General features: G+C 46.2%; 1 protein-coding gene across 1 annotated transcript in view; it reads left to right on the plus strand.

Moving 5' to 3' along the window:
- Window positions 1-22,500, plus strand: part of LOC139421711 (protein CLEC16A-like) — an 86,119-nt gene that overhangs the window by 62,267 nt on the left and 1,352 nt on the right. The window contains exons 17-22 of the mRNA XM_071172825.1: window positions 5,164-5,292; window positions 6,693-6,813; window positions 10,566-10,717; window positions 11,206-11,410; window positions 12,377-12,550; window positions 19,052-19,183. Coding sequence (XP_071028926.1) covers window positions 5,164-5,292; window positions 6,693-6,813; window positions 10,566-10,717; window positions 11,206-11,410; window positions 12,377-12,550; window positions 19,052-19,183 — 913 coding nt within the window. The remainder of the gene's footprint in view (window positions 1-5,163; window positions 5,293-6,692; window positions 6,814-10,565; window positions 10,718-11,205; window positions 11,411-12,376; window positions 12,551-19,051; window positions 19,184-22,500) is intronic.

A 22,500-nucleotide genomic window follows, 5' to 3' on the forward strand; every position in this document is an offset into this window, starting at 1 on the left:
TGTCCAGCTGAAAGGTGAATTCATTTCCCAGGTTATCCTCGCTGTCGTCTTGGTAATCAGCCCCAGTGTGAGTTTGGCCTTGGTGTTTTAGGGTTATTGTCCAGCTGAAAGGTGAATTCATCTCCCAGGTTATCCTCGCTGTCGTCTTGGTAATCAGCCCCAGTGTGAGTTTGGCCTTGGTGTTTTAGGGTTATTGTCCAGCTGAAAGGTGAATTCATCTCCCAGGTTATCCTCGCTGTCGTCTTGGTAATCAGCCCCAGTGTGAGTTTGGCCTTGGTGTTTTAGGGTTATTGTCCTGCTGAAAGGTGAATTCATCTCCCAGGTTATCCTCGCTGTCGTCTTGGTAATCAGCCCCAGTGTGAGTTTGGCCTTGGTGTTTTAGGGTTATTGTCCTGCTGAAAGGTGAATTCATCTCCCAGGTTATCCTCGCTGTCGTCTTGGTAATCAGCCCCAGTGTGAGTTTGGCCTTGGTGTTTTAGGGTTATTGTCCAGCTGAAAGGTGAATTCATCTCCCAGGTTATCCTCGCTGTCGTCTTGGTAATCAGCCCCAGTGTGAGTTTGGCCTTGGTGTTTTAGGGTTATTGTCCAGCTGAAAGGTGAATTCATCTCCCAGGTTATCCTCGCTGTCGTCTTGGTAATCAGCCCCAGTGTGAGTTTGGCCTTGGTGTTTTAGGGTTATTGTCCTGCTGAAAGGTGAATTCATCTCCCAGGTTATCCTCACTGTCGTCTTGGTAATCAGCCCCAGTGTGAGTTTGGCCTTGGTGTTTTAGGGTTATTGTCCTGCTGAAAGGTGAATTCATCTCCCAGGTTATCCTCGCTGTCGTCTTGGTAATCAGCCCCAGTGTGAGTTTGGCCTTGGTGTTTTAGGTTATTGTCCAGCTGAAAGGTGAATTCATCTCCCAGGTTATCCTCGCTGTCGTCTTGGTAATCAGCCCCAGTGTGAGTTTGGCCTTGGTGTTTTAGGGTTATTGTCCAGCTGAAAGGTGAATTCATCTCCCAGGTTATCCTCGCTGTCGTCTTGGTAATCAGCCCCAGTGTGAGTTTGGCCTTGGTGTTTTAGGGTTATTGTCCTGCTGAAAGGTGAATTCATCTCCCAGGTTATCCTCGCTGTCGTCTTGGTAATCAGCCCCAGTGTGAGTTTGGCCTTGGTGTTTTAGGGTTATTGTCCAGCTGAAAGGTGAATTCATCTCCCAGGTTATCCTCGCTGTCGTCTTGGTAATCAGCCCCAGTGTGAGTTTGTCCTTGGTGTTTTAGGGTTATTGTCCAGCTGAAAGGTGAATTCATCTCCCAGGTTATCCTCGCTGTCGTCTTGGTAATCAGCCCCAGTGTGAGTTTGGCCTTGGTGTTTTAGGGTTATTGTCCAGCTGAAAGGTGAATTCATTTCCCAGGTTATCCTCGCTGTCGTCTTGGTAATCAGCCCCAGTGTGAGTTTGGCCTTGGTGTTTTAGGGTTATTGTCCAGCTGAAAGGTGAATTCATCTCCCAGGTTATCCTCACTGTCGTCTTGGTAATCAGCCCCAGTGTGAGTTTGGCCTTGGTGTTTTAGGGTTATTGTCCAGCTGAAAGGTGAATTCATTTCCCAGGTTATCCTCGCTGTCGTCTTGGTAATCAGCCCCAGTGTGAGTTTGGCCTTGGTGTTTTAGGGTTATTGTCCAGCTGAAAGGTGAATTCATCTCCCAGGTTATCCTCGCTGTCGTCTTGGTAATCAGCCCCAGTGTGAGTTTGGCCTTGGTGTTTTAGGGTTATTGTCCAGCTGAAAGGTGAATTCATCTCCCAGGTTATCCTCGCTGTCGTCTTGGTAATCAGCCCCAGTGTGAGTTTGGCCTTGGTGTTTTAGGGTTATTGTCCAGCTGAAAGGTGAATTCATCTCCCAGGTTATCCTCGCTGTCGTCTTGGTAATCAGCCCCAGTGTGAGTTTGGCCTTGGTGTTTTAGGGTTATTGTCCAGCTGAAAGGTGAATTCATCTCCCAGGTTATCCTCGCTGTCGTCTTGGTAATCAGCCCCAGTGTGAGTTTGGCCTTGGTGTTTTAGGGTTATTGTCCAGCTGAAAGGTGAATTCATCTCCCAGGTTATCCTCGCTGTCGTCTTGGTAATCAGCCCCAGTGTGAGTTTGGCCTTGGTGTTTTAGGGTTATTGTCCTGCTGAAAGGTGAATTCATCTCCCAGGTTATCCTCGCTGTCGTCTTGGTAATCAGCCCCAGTGTGAGTTTGGCCTTGGTGTTTTAGGGTTATTGTCCTGCTGAAAGGTGAATTCATCTCCCAGGTTATCCTCGCTGTCGTCTTGGTAATCAGCCCCATTGTGAGTTTGGCCTTGGTGTTTTAGGGTTATTGTCCAGCTGAAAGGTGAATTCATCTCCCAGGTTATCCTCGCTGTCGTCTTGGTAATCAGCCCCAGTGTGAGTTTGGCCTTGGTGTTTTAGGGTTATTGTCCAGCTGAAAGGTGAATTCATCTCCCAGGTTATCCTCGCTGTCGTCTTGGTAATCAGCCCCAGTGTGAGTTTGGCCTTGGTGTTTTAGGGTTATTGTCCTGCTGAAAGGTGAATTCATCTCCCAGGTTATCCTCGCTGTCGTCTTGGTAATCAGCCCCAGTGTGAGTTTGGCCTTGGTGTTTTAGGGTTATTGTCCTGCTGAAAGGTGAATTCATCTCCCAGGTTATCCTCGCTGCCGTCTTGGTAATCAGCCCCAGTGTGAGTTTGGCCTTGGTGTTTTAGGTTATTGTCCAGCTGAAAGGTGAATTCATCTCCCAGGTTATCCTCGCTGTCGTCTTGGTAATCAGCCCCAGTGTGAGTTTGGCCTTGGTGTTTTAGGGTTATTGTCCAGCTGAAAGGTGAATTCATCTCCCAGGTTATCCTCGCTGTCGTCTTGGTAATCAGCCCCAGTGTGAGTTTGGCCTTGGTGTTTTAGGGTTATTGTCCTGCTGAAAGGTGAATTCATCTCCCAGGTTATCCTCGCTGTCGTCTTGGTAATCAGCCCCAGTGTGAGTTTGGCCTTGGTGTTTTAGGGTTATTGTCCAGCTGAAAGGTGAATTCATCTCCCAGGTTATCCTCGCTGTCGTCTTGGTAATCAGCCCCAGTGTGAGTTTGTCCTTGGTGTTTTAGGGTTATTGTCCAGCTGAAAGGTGAATTCATCTCCCAGGTTATCCTCGCTGTCGTCTTGGTAATCAGCCCCAGTGTGAGTTTGGCCTTGGTGTTTTAGGGTTATTGTCCAGCTGAAAGGTGAATTCATTTCCCAGGTTATCCTCGCTGTCGTCTTGGTAATCAGCCCCAGTGTGAGTTTGGCCTTGGTGTTTTAGGGTTATTGTCCAGCTGAAAGGTGAATTCATCTCCCAGGTTATCCTCACTGTCGTCTTGGTAATCAGCCCCAGTGTGAGTTTGGCCTTGGTGTTTTAGGGTTGTTGTCCAGCTGAAAGGTGAATTCATCTCCCAGTGTCTGTTGAATAACAGACTAAACCAAACTAAGGAAGTTATTATGTGGCCTGTTAAAACTGCTTTGGACAACAGCCGGTGAAATTGCAGAGCGCCAAATTAAAAAAAACAGAAATACTCATAATAAACATTCCTAAAACATACAAGTGTTATTTATTTAATTGTACCTTTATTTATCTAGGCAAGTCAGTTAAGAACAAATTCTTATTTTCAATGACGGCCTTGTTCAGGGGGGTGGGTTAACTGCCTTGTTCAGGGGGGTGGGTTAACTGCCTTGTTCAGGGGGGTGGGTTAACTGCCTTGTTCAGGGGCAGAACGACAGATTTTTAACCTTGTCAGCTCGGGGATTTGAATTTGCAACCTTCTGGTTACTAGTCCAACGCTCTAACCACTAGGCTACCCCGTTATACATCCGTTTAAAGATGAACTTCTTGTTAATCCAACCGCTGTGTCAGATTTCAAAAAGGCATTACGGCGAAACCATGGGATTATCTGAGAACAGCGCCCCGCAGACAAATCATTACAAACAGTAACCAGCCAAGTAGAAGAGTTACATAAGTCAGAAATAGCGATTAGAATTTATCACTTACCCTTGATGATCTTCATATGGTTGCACTCACAAGACTCCATGTTACACAATAAATGTTTGTTTTGTTCAATAAAGTCCCTCTTTATATCCAAAACCCTCAGTTTTCAGAGTAGAAGCCTGAAACAACGCCTAACGACTGGCCACACGTAGAAGAAGCCACAGAGCTCGTGAACTGGGTCCTAAGTCTTTGTATGGTGGATAGGCTTTCAATGGAAAAACAGGCATCAAAATAATAGTACTTCCTGGATGGATTTTCCTCAGGTTTTTGCCTGCCATATCAGTTCTGTTATACTCACAGACATTATTTTAACAGTTTTGGAAAATTTAGAGTGTTTTCTATCCAAATCTACCAACTATATGCATATCCTAGCTTCTAGGCCTGAGTAGCAGGCAGGTTACTTTGGGCACCTCAGTCATCCAAACTTCCGAATACTGCCCCCTATCCCAATAAAGTTAAGGCAGAGGTTTACTCAGAGTAACCCCCTGAACGTGGAGTACCTGATAATGTATTTAATGTGTCTCCAGAGTAAGCCCCTGATAATGTATTTAATGTGTCTCCAGAGTAAGCCCCTGATAATGTATTAATGTGTCTCCAGAGTAAGCCCCTGATAATGTATTTAATGTGTCTCCAGAGTAAGCCCCCGATAATGTATTTAATGTGTCTCCAGAGTAAGCCCCCGATAATGTATTTAATGTGTCTCCAGAGTAAGCCCCTGATAATGTATTTAATGTGTCTCCAGAGTAAGCCCCTGATAATGTATTTAATGTGTCTCCAGAGTAAGCCCCTGATCATGTATTTAATGTGTCTCCAGAGTAATCCCCTGATAATGTATTTAATGTGTCTCCAGAGTAAGCCCCTGATAATGTATTTAATGTCTCTCCAGAGTAAGCCCCTGATAATGTATTTAATGTGTCTCCAGAGTAAGCCCCTGAACGTGGGGTACCTGATAATGTATTTAATGTGTCTCCAGAGTAAGCCCCTGATAATGTATTTAATGTGTCTCCAGACTAAGCCCCCGATAATGTATTTAATGTCTCTCCAGAGTAAGCCCCTGATAATGTATTTAATGTGTCTCCAGAGTAAGCCCCTGATAATGTATTTAATGTGTCTCCAGAGTAAGCCCCTGATAATGTATTTAATGTGTCTCCAGAGTAAGCCCCTGAACGTGGAGTACCTCATGATGGACGCGTCCGTTCTACTTCCTCCTACTGGTACTCCTCTGACTGGAATAGACTTCGTTAAGAGACTGCCCTGTGGAGGAGTAGAGAAAACCAGACGGGTAACACACACACACACACACACACACACACACACACACACACACTGAGACACACCTACTGACCTGGGGAGGGATGTTCTGTACCACCTACTGACCTGGGGAGGGATGTTCTGTACCACCTACTGACCTGGGGAGGGATGTTCTGTACCACCTACTGACCTGGGGAGGGATGTTCTGTACCACCTACTGACCTGGGGAGGGATGTTCTGTACCTACTGACCTGGGGAGGGATGTTCTGTACCTACTGACCTGGGGAGGGATGTTCTGTACCACCTACTGACCTGGGGAGGGATGTTCTGTACCACCTACTGACCTGGGGAGGGATGTTCTGTACCACCTACTGACCTGGGGAGGGATGTTCTGTACCTACTGACCTGAGGAGGGATGTTCTGTACCTACTGACCTGGGGAGGGATGTTCTGTACCTACTGACCTGGGGAGGGATGTTCTGTACCTACTGACCTGAGGAGGGATGTTCTGTACCTACTGACCTGGGGAGGGATGTTCTGTACCTACTGACCTGGGGAGGGATGTTCTGTACCTACTGACCTGGGGAGGGATGTTCTGTACCTACTGACCTGGGGAGGGATGTTCTGTACCTACTGACCTGAGGAGGGATGTTCTGTACCTACTGACCTGGGGAGGGATGTTCTGTACCTACTGACCTGGGGAGGGATGTTCTGTACCTACTGACCTGGGGAGGGATGTTCTGTACCACCTACTGACCTGGGGAGGGATGTTCTGTACCTACTGACCTGGGGAGGGATGTTCTGTACCTACTGACCTGGGGAGGGATGTTCTGTACCTACTGACCTGAGGAGGGATGTTCTGTACCTACTGACCTGGGGAGGGATGTTCTGTACCTACTGACCTGGGGAGGGATGTTCTGTACCTACTGACCTGGGGAGGGATGTTCTGTACCTACTGACCTGAGGAGGGATGTTCTGTACCTACTGACCTGGGGAGGGATGTTCTGTACCTACTGACCTGGGGAGGGATGTTCTGTACCTACTGCCCTGGGGAGAGATGTTCTGTACCTACTGACCTGGGGAGGGATGTTCTGTACCTACTGACCTGGGGAGGGATGTTCTGTACCTACTGACCTGAGGAGGGATGTTCTGTACCTATTGACTTGGGGAGGGATGTTCTGTACCTACTGACCTGGGGAGGGATGTTCTGTACCTACTGACCTGGGGAGGGATGTTCTGTACCTACTGACCTGAGGAGGGATGTTCTGTACCTACTGACCTGGGGAGGGATGTTCTGTACCACCTACTGACCTGGGGAGGGATGTTCTGTACCTACTGACCTGGGGAGGGATGTTCTGTACCAAGTGAGACACACTGAACCAGCCACTCTGTGTGTCGTATGTTGGTGACCGATGTGTTTCTCCCTCTACAGGCCATCCGTGTGTTCTTCATGCTGAGATCATTATCTCTTCAGCTGCAGGGAGAACCAGAGACGCAGCTTCCTCTCACTCGCTCTGAAGACCTCATCAAGACCGACGATGTCCTGGACCTAAGTAAGACTGTGTGTGTGTGTGTGTGTGTTAAGCTCTGACTGACCATGCTCTTGACCTCCATCAAGACTGACTGTGTTCGAGACCTCATCAAGACTGACTGTGTTCGAGACCTCATCAAGACTGATTGTGTTCTAGACATCAAGACTGATTGTGTTCTAGACCTCAAGACTGACCATGTTCTAGACCTCATCAAGACTGACCATGTTCTAGACCTCATCAAGACTGACCATGTTCTAGACCTCATCAAGACTGACCATGTTCTAGACCTCATCAAGACTGACCATGTTCTAGACCTCATCAAGACTGACCATGTTCTAGACCTCATCAAGACTGACCATGTTCTAGACCTCATCAAGACTGAGCATGTTCTAGACCTCATCAAGACTGACCATGTTCTAGACCTCATCAAGACTGACCATGTTCTAGACCTCATCAAGACTGACCATGTTCTAGACCTCATCAAGACTGACCATGTTCTAGACCTCATCAAGACTGACCATGTTCTAGACCTCATCAAGACTGACCATGTTCTAGACCTCATCAAGACTGACCATGTTCTAGACCTCATCAAGACTGACCATGTTCTAGACCTCATCAAGACTGAGCATGTTCTAGACCTCATCAAGACTGACCATGTTCAAGACCGACCGTGTTCTACACCTCATTGAGACTGACTGTGTTCTACACCTCATTGAGACTGACTGTGTTCTACACCTCATTGAGACTGATCGGGTTCTAGACCTCATCAAGACTGACCATGTTCTAGACCTCATCAAGACTGACCATGTTCTAGACCTCATCGAGACTGACCATGTTCTAGACCTCATCGAGACTGACCATGTTCTAGATCTCAGTAAGTCTGTGTGAGTTTGTTACAGTAATATTCTTGGAACAGACAGAAGGGGTTCAGGCCCACAGTGGAAACCTCTGACTCAACTCTGATACACTTTTAGAGCAGAGGTGTGTGTGTGTGTGTGTGTGTGTGTGTGTGTGTGTGTGTGTGTGTGTGTGTGTGTGTGTGTGTGTGTGTGTGTGTGTGTGTGTGAAATGAGATGAAACACTGATCACTTCCCTTCTGATACAGAGAGAGACCTGGGGGAGGGATGGTTGATTAAGTCTCTATCTGATAGAGACCTGGGAAGGGGGGGTTGATTAAGTCTCTATCTGATAGAGACCTGGGAAAGGGGGGGGGGGTGATTAAGTCTCTATCTGATAGAGACCTGGGAAAGGGGGGGGGGGGGGGTGATTAAGTCTCTATCTGATAGAGACCTGGGGGGGGGGGGGGGGGGGGGGTGATTAAGTCTCTATCTGAGAGAGACCTGGGGGGGGGGGTGATTAAGTCTCTATCTGAGAGAGACCTGGGGGGGGGGGGTTGATTAAGTCTCTATCTGATAGAGACCTGGGGGGGGGGTGATTAAGTCTCTATCTGATAGAGACCTGGGGGGGGTGATTAAGTCTCTATCTGATAGAGACCTGGGGGGGGGGGTGATTAAGTCTCTATCTGATAGAGATCTGGGAGGGGGGGGGGTTGATTAAGTCTCTATCTGATAGAGATCTGGGAGGGGGGGGGTTGATTAAGTCTCTATCTGATAGAGACCTGGGAAAGGGGGGGGTTGATTAAGTCTCTATCTGATAGAGACCTGGGAAAGGGGGGGGGGGTGGTTGATTAAGTCTCTATCTGAGAGAGACCTGGGGGGGGGGGTTGATTAAGTCTCTATCTGATAGAGACCTGGGGGTGAGGGATGGTTGATGAAGTCTCTATCTGAGAGAGACCTGGGGGGGGGGGGAGGGGGGTTGATTAAGTCTCTATCTGAGAGAGACTTGGGGGAGTGATGGTTGTTTAAGTCTCTATCTGAGAGAGACCTGGGGGAGTGATGGTTGATTAAGTCTATCTGAGAGAGACCTGGGGGAGGGATGGTTGATTAAGTCTCTATCTGATAGTAACGTTGATCATTGTTTTATTGACGAGGAAGGGAAAGTAGATAGCTAAGTATAAATAGGTGATTTCCAACCACACGCCACAGGGCTGTGTCGGCTAAAGGTCAGTCTGGAACGTCGTTCCTCAGTTATCTCTGACAACGACATATCACGGCTTAATCATTTAATGACATTTTATATTAAATACGGAATATTTCTCAGACCTCGTCAATGACGTCCACGTACAGTGGGGCAAAAAGGTATTTAGTCAGCCACCAATTGTGCAAGTTCTCCCACTTAAAAAAGATGAGAGAGGCCTGTAATTTTCATCATAGGTACACTTCAACTATGACAGACAAAATGAGGGGGAAAAAATCCAGAAAATCACATTGTAGGATTTTTTATGAATTTATTTGCAAATTATGGTGGAAAATAAGTATAAATTATATGATATTAATTATTATAAAGATGTCTCTACTGTCTAACGGGGTAGATTAATACTCCTCATTATAATATTAGTCTCTACTGTCTAACGTGGTAGATTAATACTCCTCATTATAATATTAATCTCTACTGTCTAACGTGGTAGATTAATACTCCTCATTATAATATTAGTCTCTACTGTCTAACGTGGTAAATTAATACTCCTCATTATAATATTAGTCTCTACTGTCTAACGTGGTGCATTAATACTCCTCATTATAATATTAGTCTCTACTGTCTAACGTGGTAGATTAATACTCCTCATTATAATATTAGTCTCTACTGTCTAACGTGGTAGATTAATACTCCTCATTATAATATTAGTCTCTACTGTCTAACGTGGTGGATTAATACTCCTCATTATAATATTAGTCTCTACTGTCTAACGTGGTGGATTAATACTCCTCATTATAATATTAGTCTCTACTGTCTAACGTGGTGGATTAATACTCCTCATTATAATATTAGTCTCTACTGTCTAATGTGGTAAATTAATACTCCTCATTATAATATTAGTCTCTACTGTCTAACGTGGTAGATTAATACTCCTCATTATAATATTAGTCTCTACTGTCTAACGTGGTAGATTAATTGTGTTGTGGTCTCTCTCTCTCTGTAGATAACAGTGATCTGATAGCCTGTATGGTTGTGTTGTGGTCTCTCTCTCTCTGTGTAGATAACAGTGTTCTGATAGCCTCTATGGTTGTGTTGTGGTCTCTCTGTAGATAACAGTGATCTGATAGCCTGTATGGTTGTGTTATGGTCTTTCTCTCTGTAGATAACAGTGATCTGATAGCCTGTATGGTTGTGTTGTGGTCTCTCTCTCTGTAGATAACAGTGATCTGATAGCCTGTATGGTTGTGGTGTGGTCTCTCTCTCTGTAGATAACAGTGTTCTGATAGCCTGTATGGTTGTGTTGTGGTCTCTCTCTCTCTCTGTAGATAACAGTGATCTGATAGCCTGTATGGTTGTGTTGTGGTCTCTCTCTCTCTGTAGATAACAGTGTTCTGATAGCCTGTATGGTTGTGTTGTGGTCTCTCTCTCTCTCTGTAGATAACAGTGATCTGATAGCCTGTATGGGTGTGGTCTCTCTCTCTGTAGATAACAGTGTTCTGATAGCCTGTATGGTTGTGTTGTGGTCTCTCTGTAGATAACAGTGATTTGATAGCCTGTATGGTTGTGTTGTGGTCTCTGTAGATAACAGTGATCTGATAGCCTGTATGGTTGTGCTGTGGTCTCTCTCTCTCTCTGTAGATAACAGTGATCTGATAGCCTGTATGGTTGTGTTGTGGTCTCTCTGTAGATAACAGTGATCTGATAGCCTGTATGGTTGTGTTGTGGTCTCTCTGCAGATAACAGTGATCTGATAGCCTGTATGGTGGTCAGTAAGGAAGGAGGTCAGGCTCAACGGTTCCTGGCGGTGGATGTTTACCAGATGAGTCTGGTTGAACCCGAAGCCAAACGGTTGGGCTGGGGTGTGGTCAAGTTCGCTGGTCTGTTACAGGTAAGACTATTAGGTGTTATCCCTCTCCTTCTCTCTCTCTCTCTCTCTCTCTCTCTCTCTCTCTCTGTCTCTCTCTCTCTGTCTCTCTGTCTCTCCCTCCCCGTCTCTCTGTCTCTGTCTATCTCTCTCTCTCTCTCTCTCTCTCTCTCTCTCTCTCTCTCTGTCTCTCTCTCTCTGTCTGTCTCTCTGTCTCTCTCTCTCTCTCTCTCTCTCTCTCTCTCTCTGTCTTTCTCTCTGTCTTTCTCTCTGTCTTTCTCTCTGTCTCTCTCTGTCTCTCTCTGTATCTCTCTGTCTGTCTCTCTGTCTCTCTCTCTCCTCCTCCTCCTCCACACACTCTGTGTCCTGCAGACTGACGTCATGACGACAGCTAGTCTTCCTGGGGGGGGGAGGTTTCCATAGACAAAATAAAACACACAAAAAAAGGCCATTACAGACATAAGACGTGGCATTACAAGACTGTAACACCATCTCTCTCTCTTCCCCACCAGGACATGCAGGTGTCTGGTGTAGAGGATGACAGCAGAGCTTTAAACATTATCATCCACAAACCCTCGTCCAACCCCCACGCCAAGCCCCTCCCCATCCTGCAGGCAAACTTCATATTCGCCGACCACATCCGCTGCATCATCGCTAAGCAACGCCTGGCCAAGGGCAGGATACAGGCCAGACGCATGAAGACACAGAGGATAGCAGGTAGATAGAGACACAGAGGATAGCAGGTAGATAGAGAGACACAGAGGATAGCAGGTAGAGAGAGACACAGAGGATAGCAGGTAGAGAGAGACCGAGGATAGCAGGTAGAGAGAGACACAGAGGATTGCAGGTAGATAGAGACACAGAGGATAGCAGGTAGAGAGAGAGACACAGAGGATAGCAGGTAGAGAGAGACCGAGGATAGCAGGTAGAGAGAGACACAGAGGATAGCAGGTAGATAGAGACACAGAGGATAGCAGGTAGAGAGAGAGACACAGAGGATAGCAGGTAGAGAGAGACCGAGGATAGCAGGTAGAGAGAGACACAGAGGATAGCAGGTAGAGAGACACAGAGGATAGCAGGTAGATAGAGACACAGAGGATAGCAGGTAGAGAGAGAGACAGCGGATAGCAGGTAGAGAGAGAGACAGAGACACGGGGAGAGAGAGAGAGTGACTGGGAGAGCGAGAGAGACGGAGAGAGACGGGGAGAGAGAGAGAGGGAGAGAGACGGGGAGAGAGAGAGAGACGTTGAGAGAGAGAGACTCGGAGAGAGACAGAGAGAGCGAGGTGGAGGGGGAGAGAGAAAGATTGAGACATACCTGGAGAGAGAGACAGGGCGACACACCCGTAGAGAGAGAGATTTGACAGGGAGACACACCAGGAGAGAGAGAGATTTGACAGGGAGACACACCCGGAGAGAGAGACAGGGAGACACACCAGGAGAGAGAGACAGGGAGACACACCCGGAGAGAGAGAGATTTGATAGGGAGACACACCCGGAGAGAGAGAGATTTGACAGGGAGACACACCAGGAGAGAGAGAGATTTGACAGGGAGACACACCCGGAGAGAGAGACAGGGAGACACACCAGGAGAGAGAGACAGGGAGACACACCAGGAGAGAGACAGAGAGAGAAAGCCACTCAGAGGACACACCTCCCTCTCTAACATCTCTGTGTGTTCCAGCGTTACTCGACCTTCCTGTCCAGCCCAGTTCGTCAGAGGTTCTGGGCTTCGGCCAGACAGGAAACACTGCAGCCGGTGGTCAACTCCCTTTCCGCTTCTACGACCAATCGCGTCGAGCGCCCAACGACCCCACCGCACAGAGATCTGTGTTCGCCTCTGTTGACAAAGTTCCAGGTAATACACACTTCCTGTTACACACCTACTGTACATCCACTTCCTGTTACACACCTACCTACTGTACATCCACTTCCTGTTACACACCTACCTACTGTACATTCACTTCCTGTTACACACCTACCTACTGTACATTCACTTCCTGTTACACACCTACCTACTGTACATTCACTTCCTGTTACACACCTACCTACTGTACATGCACTTCCTGTTACACACCTACCTACTGTACATTCACTTCCTGTTACACACCTACCTACTGTACATTCACTTCCTGTTACACACCTACCTACTGTACATTCACTTCCTGTTACATACCTACCTACTGTACATTCACTTCCTGTTACACACCTACCTACTGTACATTCACTTCCTGTTACATACCTACCTACTGTACATTCACTTCCTGTTACACACCTACCTACTATACATTCACTTCCTGTTACACACCTACCTACTGTACATTCACTTCCTGTTACACGCCTACTTCCTGTTACACACCTACCTACTGTACATTCACTTCCTGTTACACACAATAATGTACAGAAACATGTCAGGGGTTCACCTAGGGGTCATGATAGGGGCTGAACCAAATGTTTGATGTATTAGAATAATTGATTATGCTTATGTTGTATTAATAGAAGGGGAGGGGTTATAAGACCCCTCCCCCTTAGATTTATAGGGTCCTAGACTACAGATTAACTATATATATATACTGCATACCTCATTACCTTCTACTCATCAGACCAAGCCCATGCAGTTTCTTTATAAGAGGCAGAGAGACTGGAAAACAACCGTGGAACAATATTAACAAGTTTAATATGGGTTATAAGACCACTCCCCCTTACATGTATAGGGTCCTAGACTACAGATTAACAATATATATATTGTTATATATATATATTAGTGTATATATATATATATATATATATATTCATTATAGAGGTTTAATATTGTTCCACGGTTGTTTTCCAGTCTCTCTGCCTCTTATAAAGAAACTCTCTGTGTGACTGTGAAGACAGAACTCTGCAGGGGAGTGTAAGAGATAAGAGACGAGTCAGACATTCCACTATAAGTCAACTTTATATAGCTGTGTATGCATGGGCTTGGTCTGATGAGTAGAAGGTAATGAGGTATGCAGTGACTGTGAAGACAGAACTCTGCAGGGGAGTGTAAGAGATAAGAGACGAGTCAGACATTCCACTATAAGTCAACTTTATATAGCTGTGTATGCATGGGCTTGGTCTGATGAGTAGAAGGTAATGAGGTATGCAGTGACTGTGAAGACAGAACTCTGCAGGGGAGTGTAAGAGATAAGAGACGAGTCAGACATTCCACTGTAAGTCAACTTTATATAGCTGTGTATGCTTGGGCTTGGTCTGATGAGTAGAAGGTAATGAGGTATGCAGTGACATCACTAGGGCTGGACTTCAGGTTCTATAAATCAACTTTGGGGGTAGTGGACATTTACTGCCTAGGCCTCTCGTGTAAGTTTATATAGCTGTGTATGCATGGGCTTGGTCTGATGAGTAGAAGGTAATGAGGTATGCAGTGACATCACAAGGGCTGGACTTCAGGTTCTATAAATCAACTTTGGGGGTAGTGGACATTTACTGCCTAGGCCTCTCGTGTAAGTTTATATAGCTGTGTATGCATGGGCTTGGTCTGATGAGTAGAAGGTAATGAGGTATGCAGTGACATCACTAGGGCTGGACTTCAGGTTCTATAAATCAACTTTGGGGGTAGTGGACATTTACTGCCTAGGCCTCTCGTGTAAGTTTATATAGCTGTGTATGCATGGGCTTGGTCTGATGAGTAGAAGGTAATGAGGTATGCAGTGACATCACAAGGGCTGGACTTCAGGTTCTATAAATCAACTTTGGGGGTAGTGGACATTTACTGCCTAGGCCTCTCGTGTAAGTTTATATAGCTGTGTATGCATGGGCTTGGTCTGATGAGTAGAAGGTAATGAGGTATGCAGTGACATCACAAGGGCTGGACTTCGGGTTCTATAAAAGCAACTTGGGACCTTTTTCTATTTTTGCGGAACTTACTGGGAAACGTTGCGTTATGTTCCTGTTGTCAACTTCTGTCTTCACTTGCATTTATAAATTATTGAATGATTTACTTAAAGATATTGTCTAAATGCTCATTTCACCAACGAGCCAATGATTGACAAGGAACAAAGGAAACGAACCCCAACAAACACACCAGGTGTATGTTCAGCTCGAAGAGGTTTAGTGTGTCCTAGAATGGGGTTGGTATCATTTCAGCTTTATCAGAAGGGGTTTAGTGTCCTAGAATGAGGTTGGTATCATTTCAGCTTTATCAGAAGGGGTTTAGTGTCCTAGAATGGGGTTGGTATCATTTCAGCTTTATCAGAAGGGGTTTAGTGTGCTAGAATGGGGTTGGTATCATTTCAGCTTTATCAGAAGGGGTTTAGTGTCCTAGAATGGGGTTGGTATCATTACAGCTTTATCAGAAGGGGTTTAGTGTGTCGGTATCATTTCAGCTTTATCAGAAGGGGTTTAGTGTCCTAGAATGAGGTTGGTATCATTACAGCTTTATCAGAAGGGGTTTAGTGTGTCGGTATCATTACAGCTTTATCAGAAGGGGTTTAGTGTCCTAGAATGGGGTTGGTATCATTTCAGCTTTATCAGAAGGGGTTTAGTGTCCTAGAATGGGGTTGGTATCATTTCAGCTTTATCAGAAGGGGTTTAGTGTCCTAGAATGGGGTTGGTATCATTTCAGCTTTATCAGAAGGGGTTTAGTGTCCTAGAATGAGGTTGGTATCATTTCAGCTTTATCAGAAGGGGTTTAGTGTCCTAGAATGGGGTTGGTATCATTTCAGCTTTATCAGAAGGGGTTTAGTGTCCTAGAATGGGGTTGGTATCATTTCAGCTTTATCAGAAGGGGTTTAGTGTGTCCTAGAATGGGGTTGGTATCATTTCAGCTTTATCAGAAGGGGTTTAGTGTCCTAGAATGGGGTCGGTATCATTTCAGCTTTAACAGAAGGGGTTTAGTGTCCTAGAATGGGGTTGGTATCATTTCAGCTTTATCAGAAGGGGTTTAGTGTCCTAGAATGGGGTTGGTATCATTTCAGCTTTATCAGAAGGGGTTTAGTGTGTCCTAGAATGGGGTTGGTATCATTTCAGCTTTATCAGAAGGGGTTTAGTGTGTCGGTATCATTTCAGCTTTATCAGAAGGGGTTTAGTGTCCTAGAATGGGGTTGGTATCATTTCAGCTTTATCAGAAAGGGTTTAGTGTCCTAGAATGGGGTTGGTATCATTTCAGCTTTAACAGAAGGGGTTTAGTGTCCTAGAATGGGGTTGGTATCATTTCAGCTTTATCAGAAAGGGTTTAGTGTCCTAGAATGGGGTTGGTATCATTACAGCTTTAACAGAAAGGGTTTAGTGTCCTAGAATGGGGTTGGTATCATTTCAGCTTTATCAGAAAGGGTTTAGTGTCCTAGAATGGGGTTGGTATCATTACAGCTTTATCAGAAAGGGTTTAGTGTCCTAGAATGGGGTTGGTATCATTACAGCTTTATCAGAAAGGGTTTAGTGTCCTAGAATGGGGTTGGTATCATTACAGCTTTATCAGAAAGGGTTTAGTGTCCTAGAATGGGGTTGGTATCATTACAGCTTTATCAGAAAGGGTTTAGTGTCCTAGAATGGGGTTGGTATCATTTCAGCTTCATCAGAAAGGGTTTAGTGTCCTAGAATGGGGTTGGTATCATTACAGCTTTATCAGAAAGGGTTTAGTGTCCTAGAATGGGGTTGGTATCATTTCAGCTTTATCAGAAAGGGTTTAGTGTCCTAGAATGGGGTTGGTATCATTTCAGCTTTAACAGAAGGGGTTTAGTGTCCTAGAATGGGGTTGGTATCATTTCAGCTTTATCAGAAAGGGTTTAGTGTCCTAGAATGGGGTTGGTATCATTTCAGCTTTAACAGAAGGGGTTTAGTGTCCTAGAATGGGGTTGGTATCATTTCAGCTTTATCAGAAGGGGTTTAGTGTCCTAGAATGGGGTTGGTATCATTTCAGCTTTATCAGAAAGGGTTTAGTGTCCTAGAATGGGGTTGGTATCATTTCAGCTTTATCAGAAAGGGTTTAGTGTCCTAGAATGGGGTTGGTATCATTTCAGCTTTATCAGAAAGGGTTTAGTGTCCTAGAATGGGGTTGGTATCATTTCAGCTTTATCAGAAAGGGTTTAGTGTCCTAGAATGGGGTTGGTATAATTTCAGCTTTATCAGAAGGGGTTTAGTGTGTCGGTATAATTTCAGCTTTATCAGAAGGAGTTTAGTGTCCTAGAATGAGGTTGGTTTCTATGTAACTAAGTGGTGGAATCTGTGTAGGCTGAACAGTATATTCAGACTCCTTCTCCACATCTTGTTACGTTACAGCCTTATTCTAAAATGGATTCAATCGTTTTTTTCCCCCTCATCGAACCTACACACAATACTCCGTAATGACATCACAATACCCCATAATGACATCACAATACCCCATAATGACATCACAATACCCCATAATGACGAAGGAAAAAACATTTTCATTTTTGCAAATGTATAAAAAAATAATAACTGAAATATCACATTTCCATAAGTATTCAAACCCTTTACTCAGTACTTTGTTGAACCACCTTTGGCAGCGATTACAACCTTGAGTCATCTTGGGTTTCACCCTACAAGCTTGGCACACCTGTATTTGGGGAGTTTCTCCCATTCTTCTCTGCAGATCCTCTCCAGCTGTGTCAGGTTGGATGGGGAGCGTCGCTGCACAGCTATTTTCAGGTCTCTCCAGAGATGTTCGAACAGGTTAAAGTCCGGGCTCTGGCTGAGTCATTCATGGACATTCAGAGACTTGTCCCGAAGCCACTCCTGCATTGTCTTGGCTGTGTGCTACGCCCCAGTCTGAGATCCTGAGGGCTCTGGAACAGGTTTTCATCAAGGATCTCACTGTACTTTGCTCCGTTCATCTTTCCCTCGATCCTGGCTAGTCTCCCAGTCCCTGCAGCTGAAAAACATCCCCCACAGCATGATGCTGCCACCACCATGCTTCACCGTAGGGATGGTGCCAGGTTTCCTCCAGACATGATGCTGCCAGCACCATGCTTCACCGTAGGGATGGTGCCAGGTTTCCTCCAGACGTGATGATGCCACCACCATGCTTCACCGGTTAGAGATGGTGCCAGGTTTCCTCCAGACGTGACGTTAGGCATTCAGGCCACAGAGTTCAATCTTGCCTTTCCAAATCCTGTCCAATCAATTGAATTTAACACAGGTGGACCTCCAATCAAGTTGTAGAAACATCTCAAGGATGATCAATGGAAACAGGAAGCACCTGAGTTCAATTTCGAGTCTCATCGCAAAGGGTCTGAATACTTTTTTTATTTTTATAAAACAGATATTGTTTTGTTTTATATACATTTCCAAACATTTCAACAACAAAAAAACTGTTTTATTTAATCGATTTCAGAATAAAGCTGGGTGTAACTTCTTATATCTTACCAAAGACGTTTTGGATGGTACACACACTGGGTAATGTCGTTCTCTAGGTTGGGTGTTTAGTGTCTAGCACCCAGAGAGAGGGAGGGAGGGAGAGAGACTGTTTAGTGTCTAGCACCCAGAGAGAGAGACTGTTTAGTGTCTAGCACCCAGAGAGAGAGACTGTTTAGTGTCTAGCACCCAGAGAGAGAGACTGTTTAGTGTCTAGCACCCAGAGAGAGAGACTGTTTAGTGTTTAGCACCCAGAGAGAGAGACTGTTTAGTGTCTAGCACCCAGAGAGAGAGACTGTTTAGTGTCTAGCACCCAGAGAGAGACTGTTTAGTGTCTAGCACCCAGAGAGAGAGACTGTTTAGTGTCTAGCACCCAGAGAGAGACTGTTTAGTGTCTAGCACCCAGAGAGAGAGACTGTTTAGTGTCTAGCACCCAGAGAGAGAGACTGTTTAGTGTTTAGCACCCAGAGAGAGAGACTGTTTAGTGTCTAGCACCCAGAGAGAGAGAGACTGGGAGAGGGAGAGAGAGATACTGGGAGAGAGAGAGACTGTTTAGTGTCTAGCACCCAGAGAGAGAGAGACTGGGGGAGGGAGAGAGAGATACTGGGAGAGAGAGAGACTGTTTAGTGTCTAGCACCCAGAGAGAGAGAGACTGGGGGAGGGAGAGACTGTTTAGTGTCTAGCACCCAGAGAGAGAGAGACTGGGAGAGAGAGAGACTGTTTAGTGTCTAGCACCCAGAGAGAGAGAGACTGGGAGAGGGAGAGAGATATACTGGGAGAGAGAGAGACTGTTTAGTGTCTAGCACCGAAAGAGAGACTGGGAGAGGGAGACAGACAGAGAGACTTAAGTGTCTAGCACTCAGGAATGTGTTGTTCTGTTTGCCTCAGTGTGTTTATTGACATACCAACTCAATCTAATTGTTGTTTTGAAAAAATATTACACAATTACACGTGTGTGTGTGTGTGTGTGTGTGTGTGTGTGTGTGTGTGTGTTGTATTGCAGGGTTTGCGGTGGCCCACTGTGTCTCTCAGCACAGCCCGTCCCCCCTCTCCTCCCCCTCCCCACCCTCCTCAGGAAGCACCGGACGATGTGACTCTGTTACAGCCAGTACGATATCAGCCAACAGCCCTACAGGTAACACACACACACACACCAGTACGATATCAGCCAACAGCCCTACAGGTAACACACACATACACACCAGTACGATATCAGCCAACAGCCCTACAGGTAACACACACACACACACACCAGTACGATATCAGCCAACAGCCCTACAGGTAACACACACACACACACACACCAGTACGATATCAGCCAACAGCCCTACAGGTAACACACACACCAGTACGATATCAGCCAACAGCCCTACAGGTAACACACACACACACACACACACCAGTACGATATCAGCCAACAGCCCTACAGGTAACACACACACACCAGTACTATATCAGCCAACAGCCCTACAGGTAACACACACACACACCAGTACGATATCAGCCAACAGCCCTACAGGTAACACACACACACACCAGTACGATATCAGCCAACAGCCCTACAGGTAACACACACACACACACACCAGTACGATATCAGCCAACAGCCCTACAGGTAACACACACACACACACACCAGTACGATATCAGCCAACAGCCCTACAGGTAACACACACACACACACACCAGTACGATATCAGCCAACAGCCCTACAGGTAACACACACATACACACCAGTACGATATCAGCCAACAGCCCTACAGGTAACACACACACACACACACCAGTACGATATCAGCCAACAGCCCTACAGGTAACACACACACACACACACACCAGTACGATATCAGCCAACAGCCCTACAGGTAACACACACACACCAGTACGATATCAGCCAACAGCCCTACAGGTAACACACACACACCAGTACGATATCAGCCAACAGCCCTACAGGTAACACACACACACACACCAGTACGATATCAGCCAACAGCCCTACAGGTAACACACACATACACACCAGTACGATATCAGCCAACAGCCCTACAGGTAACACACACATACACACCAGTACGATATCAGCCAACAGCCCTACAGGTAACACACACACACACACACACCAGTACTATATCAGCCAACAGCCCTACAAGTAACACACACACACATACACACCAGTACGATATCAGCCAACAGCCCTACAGGTAACACACACACACACACACCAGTACTATATCAGCCAACAGCCCTACAGGTAACACACACACACACACACACCAGTACGATATCAGCCAACAGCCTTACAGGTAACACACACACACCAGTACGATATCAGCCAACAGCCCTACAGGTAACACACACATACACACCAGTACGATATCAGCCAACAGCCCTACAGGTAACACACACACACACACACCAGTACTATATCAGCCAACAGCCCTACAGGTAACACACACACACACACCAGTACTATATCAGCCAACAGCCCTACAGGTAACACACACACACATACCAGTACTATATCAGCCAACAGCCCTACAGGTAACACACACACACACACACCAGTACGATATCAGCCAACAGCCCTACAGGTAACACACACACACATACCAGTACTATATCAGCCAACAGCCCTACAGGTAACACACACACACACACCAGTACGATATCAGCCCACAGCCCTACAGGTAACACACACACACACACACACCAGTACTATATCAGCCAACAGCCCTACAGGTAACACACACACACACACACCAGTACGATATCAGCCAACAGCCCTACAGGTAACACACACACACACACACCAGTACGATATCAGCCAACAGCCCTACAGGTAACACACACACACACACCAGTACGATATCAGCCAACAGCCCTACAGGTAACACACACACACCAGTACTATATCAGCCAACAGCCCTACAGGTAACACACACACACCAGTACGATATCAGCCAACAGCCCTACAGGTAACACACACACACCAGTACGATATCAGCCAACAGCCCTACAGGTAACACACACACACACACACCAGTACGATATCAGCCAACAGCCCTACAGGTAACACACACACACACACACCAGTACGATATCAGCCAACAGCCCTACAGGTAACACACACACACACACACACACCAGTACTATATCAGCCAACAGCCCTACAGGTAACACACACACACACACACCAGTACGATATCAGCCAACAGCCCTACAGGTAACACACACACACACACACCAGTACGATATCAGCCAACAGCCCTACAGGTAACACACACACACACACCAGTACGATATCAGCCAACAGCCCTACAGGTAACACACACACACACACACACCAGTACGATATCAGCCAACAGCCCTACAGGTAACACACACACCAGTACGATATCAGCCAACAGCCCTACAGGTAACACACACACACACACCAGTACGATATCAGCCAACAGCCCTACAGGTAACACACACACACACACCAGTACTATATCAGCCAACAGCCCTACAGGTAACACACACACACACACACACACACCAGTACGATATCAGCCAACAGCCCTACAGGTAACACACACACACCAGTACGATATCAGCCAACAGCCCTACAGGTAACACACACACACCAGTACGATATCAGCCAACAGCCCTACAGGTAACACACACACACACACACACCAGTACGATATCAGCCAACAGCCCTACAGGTAACACACACACACACACACCAGTACGATATCAGCCAACAGCCCTACAGGTAACACACACACACACACACACCAGTACGATATCAGCCAACAGCCCTACAGGTAACACACACACACCAGTACGATATCAGCCAACAGCCCTACAGGTAACACACACACACACACACCAGTACGATATCAGCCAACAGCCCTACAGGTAACACACACACACACACACCAGTACGATATCAGCCAACAGCCCTACAGGTAACACACACACACCAGTACGATATCAGCCAACAGCCCTACAGGTAACACACACACACCAGTACGATATCAGCCAACAGCCCTACAGGTAACACACACACACACACACCAGTACTATATCAGCCAACAGCCCTACAGGTAACACACACACACACACCAGTACGATATCAGCCAACAGCCCTACAGGTAACACACACACACACCAGTACTGTAGATGCTAGGCTTAGATAGCAGTTGTCTGTAGCGATCGTTAGCTCTAGATGCTAGGCTTAGATAGCAGTCGTCTGTAGCTATCGTTAGCTCTAGATGCTAGGCTTAGATAGCAGTCGTCTGTAGCTATCGTTAGCTATAGATGCTAGGCTTAGATAGCAGTCGTCTGTAGCTATCGTTAGCTCTAGATGCTAGGCTTAGATAGCAGTCGTCTGTAGCTATTGTTAGCTCTAGATGCTAGGCTTAGATAGCAGTTGTCTGATACCGTCAGTTATCGTTTACTGCTATC

This window comes from Oncorhynchus clarkii, chromosome 12, assembly GCF_045791955.1.
Source record: "Oncorhynchus clarkii lewisi isolate Uvic-CL-2024 chromosome 12, UVic_Ocla_1.0, whole genome shotgun sequence".
NCBI classification, from domain to species: domain Eukaryota; kingdom Metazoa; phylum Chordata; class Actinopteri; order Salmoniformes; family Salmonidae; genus Oncorhynchus; species Oncorhynchus clarkii.